This window comes from Castanea sativa, chromosome 8 (assembly GCF_040712315.1).
Source record: "Castanea sativa cultivar Marrone di Chiusa Pesio chromosome 8, ASM4071231v1".
NCBI lineage: Eukaryota > Viridiplantae > Streptophyta > Magnoliopsida > Fagales > Fagaceae > Castanea > Castanea sativa.
The window spans coordinates 7754927-7763467 of record NC_134020.1 but is presented as its reverse complement, the minus strand read 5'-3'; the positions used below and the strand labels follow the sequence as shown (position 1 = coordinate 7763467).

Here is an 8541-nt window from a genome sequence, read left to right as displayed (position 1 = left end):
GTTTCTTCTGTGCTTAAAGGCTTCAGTATCGTAATGGGATGGACGAGCTTGGAACGGGAGCTACTAGCTTGAGTGTCGGGCTTAGGTACTCTTTGCAGCCTTCCTTCGGATCTTGACAAAATTCTCCCCTAATGACAGGCTTGGTCGGGATAATCAAAGCTAAGTCCCCATCCATATCAACCAATCAACCAAACAAACACACACAACATGTAATGCAATTTTAACTGGGACTGACCTAAGGGTAGGTTCTAAGTCATTACGTTGTAGGGTGGGTTTGTTGTTTCATTGTTTCCCATAGCTAGGACATTACACCTCGCAACTTGTAATGTAATGAACATTGCATTGGTCTAAATGGCATGGTTTGTCCTTTACAATCAACAGGAAATGATCCAGTAACTTTAGGCTATGAGTTGGTGAGTTCACTAATAGGTACCCGAATCTAATGAAGACCGATGATCCATGGTTACTATCACCACAAGTTGTTGAAATGGGTGCATACATATTGTTTGGATGGCACACACTATGACAGTTAGGAAAAGCTTTTAACAAACAACAAATATACAACAAAGTATCATACAACATCTCAACAAACATAAATAAACAACCAAACAACAATAGACCATGCAAAACAAGGGTACATATTTGGTCACTTAAGTCTAATATGAAGCTTAGCCCTTGACATCCCCAACTGAGTTGCCATTGTGAGAGATCGCAAAAGTGCCTCTCAAAAAAGAGAGATTTTTGAGTGCTTTAAAGGACACCTCTCTTTTTAGGTAATTGGTGTGGAGTCGCCACTTATTTTTTTATACAAAAAAAAGAAAAAAAAATACATGACTAAACTGTTTCCTTTCATTGATTGAATAAAAAAGTACACATGTTTAAAATTTTGAAAATTACATGGCTTTGGGTCCTAGCTACAATCTACCAAAAGACAAGGCCTAGATCTACCTATCCAAACACACTAAATTCGGAGGCTAGGTTACGGAATGGGAAGGTGTTAGGCACCTATTCCGCCCAAACAAAGTTTGGTCTTCTAGACTCTTGTGACCAATGTACCCCTTTTATGCATGCTACAAATGATTTGTTGTACATATGAAACAAGCTAAATCACACAAATTTATTTATGAATGCATCATCTTCTGTGTTTTAAAAAATTTTTAGATCTATTGTTTGTGAGTGAAAAGAAAATTGAGCTTGGTTTATATAAAAATCAAATTTGTTTTTAGTTGTGTAAAAAAAGTTAATTTTGAAGAGAAAATTCAGATCTGTTTTTATATGATGAAACAAAGTCTTTTGGTTTTCAAAAAATATCAGATCTGTTTTTAAGAACTAAAAAAAATGATTTTTGATGACAAAAAAATCGAATCTATTTTTATATGTGTAAAGAAAATACAAAAAAAAGATTTTTTATTTTTATGAAGAGGATTTCATTCATGAAATAAATTTATGTTACATGCAAAAAATAAAACAAACACAATCATGCATGATCTCTTTCTTTATTTCAAAATCTGCATATGTTAAAAAAATCAGATCTGTATCTAAGGAAAATACAAATCAGTTTTAAGAAAAATTTGGATTTGCATCTAATGAAGATGCAAATAAGTTTTTATTTGAAGAAAAATTCATATCTGCATCTAAGGAAGATGCAAATCCGTTTTGTTTTGAGAAAAATTCAGATCTACATCTAAAGAAGATGTAGATCCGTTTTTGTTTTAAGATAACTTTAGATCTACATCTAAGGAAGATGCAGATCTGTTTTTATTTTAAGAAAAATTCAGATCTACATCTAGGGAAGATGCTGATCCGTTTTGTTTGAAGAAAAATTCAGATCTACATCTAAGGAAGATGTAGATCCATTTTTACTTTGAGAAAAAGAGTTTGTATTTTAATAAAAATTCAGATCTACATGATTCGTTTTTGTTTTAAGAAAAATTCAGATCTACATCTAAGGAAGATGTAGATCTGTTTTAACTTTGAGAAAAATAGTTTTTATTTTAAGAAAAATTCAGACCTACATCTAAGGAAGATGCAAATCCATTTTTACTTTGAGAAAAAGAATTAATTACATGCAGATCTTTAAAATTAAGAAAAATATCACAACCATGATAAGAAAATAAACAAACATACATCATCACAATAAGAGAAGCATAAAGAAAACAAAAGGGTAATCAGAAACAACCTCTTGCATGGAGCACTTCTTCTTGGGAGGATGTATTAGGGTTCAAAGAAATTTATTCAATTATCTTTGAACCTAAAAACCCTAGTGTAGACACTCGATTTTGCACCTATGATTTAGTCAAGGAGAATGAGTTGAATGACCATCTATGTACCCCAAAAATCATAATTGCATCACATGCATCAATTTGTTCTTGCATTACATACATCATTTTGTCTTTGTATTACATGTAGCATGTCATTCATTACATATCATAACGATGATCTAGAGATTCTAATGGTCGCAACGGTGTGTCAGGTTTCGAAATCGAACCATCGGATCGAAAGATATCGTATGACCACACATAATTAATTTAAATTAATTCTGATTGGTTGAACAATTAAAATTAATTAAATAATTTTGTGATTGGTTGATAATTAGTGTCTAAAGTAGGATTGCATGCATAGGAATAAAATGGATGATTGGATAGCAATAAAATTGTGGATAATCTGAACTTTATCAAGATTTATTTTAAGGGATTTATCCACAAGATAATTTTTCATAAACACCCTGAATTATCCAGAAAAGAGATAAAAAAAAATCATAAACGGAGGATGAAAACATGTCTAGATACAAGGACCGGTCAAAAAACCCTAGAAGGAGAGTCCAAATGGCACCCGAACACGGAAGTGTGTTCAACATCCAAGAGCCAATTCGGCACTTTTGGAGTGCCGAACAACACTTTAAAAGTGCTGAATTTCCATCACGTGGGCTTTGGCCCAACGGCCTTCAGGTGATGATAAGGCACACCCTTTTCAACCTTTTCGCAAAAAGATGCATCCGGATTCAAACCCTAATCGTCCGTACCTACCTTTTAGGATCCTCAGGCCTCTATAAATAGAGACCGAACCTCATAATTCAACACCTTTTTTTTCACGCTCTGAGGGCATACGTTTTGAGACTAAAAGTGTGTTGATATTCTTTGATCCTCTCTGAGAATTTCTACAAGAATTAGGGTTTTTAGGTTTCAAGGATAACTAAATAAGTTTCTTTGAACCCTAAAACATCCTCTTAAGAACAAAGAGTGCTCATGCAAGAGGTTGTTTCCTTTACCCTATCTCTTCCATGCTCCCTTTTATGTTGATGAACATTTATTTCCATAACATGAATGATTCGTAATTGTTTTGTTTAAAGTATGATTGATTTTTCCATGTAATTGTTATAATCTTTTTCTTGAATGTCAATAATTTGCATGTAAATAATACCTGTTCTCGAAATAAAAACAGATTTACATCTTTATAAGATGTAGATCTGATTTAAAAAAAAAAAAAGGATCTGCGTCTTTCAAGATGTAGATCTGAATTTTTCTAAATATAAAACATATCTGCATCTTTTCTAGATGTAGATCTGAAATTTTCTTAAACCAAAACTGATTTGTATCTTCCTTAAGATGTAAATCTGATTTTTTTTACATATACATGCAAATTGTTGAAATAAAGGAAGAGATCATGTACTACTATGTTTATTTTTGTGTTTGTTTTAATTCATGATTGCACAAATTCAAATTATGAGTGAAATTCTCTTCAAAAAACCATTTTTTTTAGATTACAAAATTAAAACCATTTTTTTAATTTATAAAAAACAGATCTGATTTTTTTGCAAACCCAAAAACCAATTTTTTATCATCACAAAACAGATCTAAATTTTCTCTCCAAAACCCACTTTTTCTAAATATTACAAAACAAATCTGGTATTTTTAACAAACCCAAAATCAAAATTTTTTTACCAACAAAAACAGATCTGAATTTTCTAAACAAAAGAAGAGATTTCAATCATAAAAAAATTTGTGTGATTTTGTGTTTATCTTTCACACATTCAACATATCATACATAATACGAATAAAATGGTACATTGGTCACAAGAGTCCAGAAGACCAGACTCTGTCTGGGCGGAATGGGTGCCTAACACCTTCCCATTCCGTAACCTAGCCTCCGGATTTAGATTTTTGGTTAAGTAGATCTAGCTTCTTCTTTATTTTTGTTTTGGGTAGATTATAACTAGGACAAAAAGCCATGTATATTTGGTATTTTGTAACTAGGACCCAAAGCCATGTAATTTTCAAATTTTCAAATTTGTAATTCTTTATTCAATCAATGAATGGAACAATTCAGTCATGTATTTGTATATATTTATTTTTTCTTAGTGGCAGTCTACATTCATGACTTTGTATTACTACGAATATTATATGAAGGGGTTGCATGTATAATAAAGTCTTGAGATATTATTTATTAATAAGGCCTAGAGTGCAATTATATTTATATAGTGGTATTAAATATTGTTAATGGTAACTTTGGACTTGTTGAGAGTTGACATAAAAGCCCAAGGCCCATTGGAGCTAGTGTCTTATTGGTCCCTTTTGGTCCCACTTCAAGCCACACATTAAAGCCCAATTGGAAAGGCCTAATAGGCTAGCCCAATTGGATAATCAATTAGTTATAAAGGGAGAAACATACAGAATTTTTTAGGGGTGTGCAAAAAACCCACCAACCTGCCAAGCCCAACCCGACTAGCCGGGTTGGGTCGGTTTTTAGGGCTTGGTGGGTTGGGTTAGGTTACAAATTTTTTTTTTTTATAGCGGGTCGGGTTGAGTTTGGGTCATAAAATTACAAACCCGCCAACCCGACCTGACCCACCCATATTTTAATATATATTTAAAATATATTATATATTTAATAAATATTTTTTTAATAGTTAAAACCCAGTTGTAGAGGACTTCATCGGTTCCTACAAACATATATAATATATAATCCTATTACTTCCTTTGATATATATTTAAATATATTATATAATTAATAAAAAAAAGTTAAAAACTAGCTGTCTAGCACTTGGTTTCCTCCTATGACCTATCATATATAAAGTCCTATTACTATACAATCACACAAAGTCACAAACCTGCCGCCTCCCTCTTCCCTTCCCCTCTCAGTTTCTCACATTTCAGTATTTCACTCCCTTTTGAACCCTAAGTCTCTAACACTCTCTCCCTCTGCTGAGCCATTGCGGTCCATCAGGTAAAGTTTCTCAATGTTTTTTCTCTCTCAGTCTATCTATTTATCTCTCTTGCTGTGGTTGATCAATGTTTAGCCTTTGCTTTGTTGATTTCTTAGTTTACTTTTGGCTGATTTTTAAATGTTTTTGCTTTGTCTCAACCTACAGTTGTATTTCTTACTCTACAATATTTTCTCCTGCAGACTTGTTGTGTCCTTTTCTCTTTATCTTGCTTTGCAGGTTTGTGTCTGTCTGGCCCTCTCCCTATTGTTTTTACTATTGTTGTTTAGTCAAAGTGTTGTTTACATTATACTAATCTTTGGGTTTTATTATTATTATTATTATTATTATTATTATTATTATTATTATTATTTGTAGATGGCATCTGCATCTGAAACTCAATGCAGCACAAATGAGGTTCCTGTGGCACCCACTCCCACAAATGAGGCTCCTCAAACGGCGGCAATGGATACTAATGCTGCTATCTCAAATCTCCCTCCCATAGAAGGTATTTAAAAACCTAACCAAACATCATATGTATGGGGTCACTTCATCTTATTAGAAGGTGAGAGAGCTGAATGTAAGTATTGTGGCAAAACTTATGCTGCTGGGTCAAAAACTTATGGCACTACTAACTTAAGAACTCATTTGGAAGCTAGGTGTGAAAAATATCCTTATGGTAAGAAAAGGAAGCAGGATAAGACTCAAATGACTTTAGCCTTCAGACTTAAAAAGAGTGATGATGCAGACGGTGCTAATAGTAATAGTCTTATTGCTGTAAGCTACAATGAGAGCATGTGTGGGGAGGCACTCGCTAGGATGATCATTGTGGATGAATTGCCATTTAAATTTGTTGAGCATGAAGGGTTTAGGAACTATAGTAATGTGTTGCAGCCTAGGTTCACTGTCCCAACTCGCACTACTATTGCGAGAGATTGCATTAGACTTTATTCAATAGAGAGGGATAGGTTGAAAATATTTTTGGAAAAATCTACTCAAAGGATTTCCCTCACCACTGACACTTGGACTTCAATCCAAAATATTAATTACATGTGCCTTACTGCTCATTTCATTGATGATGATTGGCAATTTCACAAAAGGATTTTAAATTTTTGTCAAGTCCCTAATCATAAAGGTGAAACCATTGGAAAGGTGGTGGAGTCATTATTGCTTAGTTGGGGCATTGATAAAATTTTACCCTCACAGTTGACAATGCAGCCTCTAACAGTGGGACCGTAACCTACTTGAATAGGATAACTAAAGAGTGGGGTGCTTCTATCTTGGGTGGTGAGTTTATGCAAATGAGATGTTGTGCACACATTGTGAACTTTATTGTGATGGAAGGTTTGAAAAGCCTTCATGAGTCAATTTTCAAAGTCCGTAATGCGGTAAGGTAAGTGAGGTCCTCTCCATCTAGGTATGATAAGTTTAAAGCATGTGTGGAAAAAGTAAAAATTGCTAGCAAGGGTTGTGTGTGTCTTGATGTTCCAACTAGATGGAACTCGACCTACATGATGCTAGAGAATGCAGAAAAATTTCAAAGGGCATTTGAAAAGTTACGTGTTAATGATGCACAATATATTTGTTACTTCTTGGATGATGGAAGTGGGAAAAAAATATTAGGACCACCTGATTTTGAGGATTGGGATAATGTGAAGGTGTTTGTGAAATTTTTGAAGTTGTTTTATGAAGTTACATTACGATTTTCTGGTTCTCTACATGTCACATCTAATATATTTTTTCATGAACTTTGTGTGATGAAAATTGAATTGACAAACTTGTGTGAAAGTGAAGATCCTCTTTTGAGTATGATGGCAAGGGATATGCATGAGAAATTTGATAAGTATTGGGGGGACATTAAGAAGCTTAATTTGATGATGTTTGTTGCTATTGTACTAGACTCGAGGTACAAGTTGAGGTTTGTAAATTTTTGGTTTACCAAATGGAATCTAGGAGCAGTGGCAGAGAACATGACAAACAAGGTGAAAGGGCTCTTGTTCGTATGTATGAGCACTATTGTGACTGTGATGGGTATTCAAATGGGGAAGGTCAAGATGGCTCTTCTTCAAACAATGTTGAGACTAGACCTGTGCAACATCCCCACGCATTGGTGAAATCTATTTATAAGATGCATTTGGCAGCAAATAGTTTGGAAAGCAAATCAGAGGTGGAAAGATATTTGACTGATTGTGTGGAAGATGATTCTCCAAATTTTTTTATTTTGAATTGGTGGAAGGTGAATTCCTCCAAATATCGGCTTCTCTCAAAAGTAGCTCGTGATGTGTTAGCCATTCCTCTTTCTACAGTTGCCTCTGAGTCCACATTTAGTACTGGGGGTCGTGTGTTGAATCCATTTTGAAGCTCTTTGTTGCCTAACATAGTTGAAATGCTAATTTGTGCTCATAATTGGTTAAGAGCTACTGATGTAATTGATCTTCAAGAATCAATGGAAGAAGTTGAATCCTATGAGGGTCTCGAGTTAGGTAATTTTTCAACAAAGTAATTTTTTATGATTGTAATTTTTTAATTGTTATATAAGCCTTGTATAATTGATTTTTTTTTTTTTTTTTTTTTTTTTTTTTTTTTTTTTTTTTTTTTTTTTGTCTCAGAGTTTGCATCTCAAAGCACCATAACAGTGGAAGAGGAAGATTAGTTGGAATCGGAATGTTGGACAGCTTGGATATTTTGGTTCTTAGTGGGACTAGTATAGAACTCTTTTGAAATCCACTCATAGAACTAGTTCTGTATATCTTGTTTATAAACTCAATTTGATATATTTTGTTTATAGCTAAGTTAGGAACTTAGGATACTAGTTCTATATATTTTGTTTACCGAGTCAGTTACATGTATTTTGTTTATAACTGAGTCAAGAACTTAGGACACTAGTTCAATAGTTCATATATATTTTGTCTCTCAACTCAGTTAGATATATTTTGTTTATAACCGAGTTGGGAACTCATGTATATTTTGTTTATAAGTGAATTAGGATACTAGTTCATTTATATTTTGTTTATTAACTCAGTTGGATATTTAGACATATTTTGTTTACAATTGAGTTGGAATATTAGTTTATATATTAATTTATATTTTGTTTATCAACTCAGGTATGATATATATATTTTTTGCTCAATTTAATAATAATAATAATAAAAAAATTGTCCAACCCATGGGTTCAACCCGACCCATGTGGGTTGGGTTGGGTTAGGTTGGACTTATGTGATGGGTTGGGTTGGGTCAAAAAATCCCCTCAACCTGACCTAACCCGACCCATGCACACCTCTAGAATTTTTTATAAGAAAAAGCGAGACATCATTGTCAAATGGTGTGTATGTGTGAGTGAA

The 8541-nt window shown here is 33.4% G+C and overlaps 1 protein-coding gene across 1 annotated transcript; it reads left to right on the top strand.

Annotated features, from left to right (window-relative positions):
- The first annotated feature begins 5578 nt into the window (after positions 1 to 5578).
- LOC142605811 (zinc finger BED domain-containing protein RICESLEEPER 1-like) lies at positions 5579 to 7559 on the top strand. Its single transcript, XM_075777248.1, has 5 exons — positions 5579 to 5708; positions 5763 to 6335; positions 6407 to 6593; positions 6696 to 7106; positions 7154 to 7559. The coding sequence occupies exons 1-5, from the start codon at positions 5579 to 5581 to the stop codon at positions 7557 to 7559; spliced, it is 1707 nt and encodes a 568-aa protein (XP_075633363.1).
- The last annotated feature ends 982 nt before the right edge of the window (positions 7560 to 8541 follow it).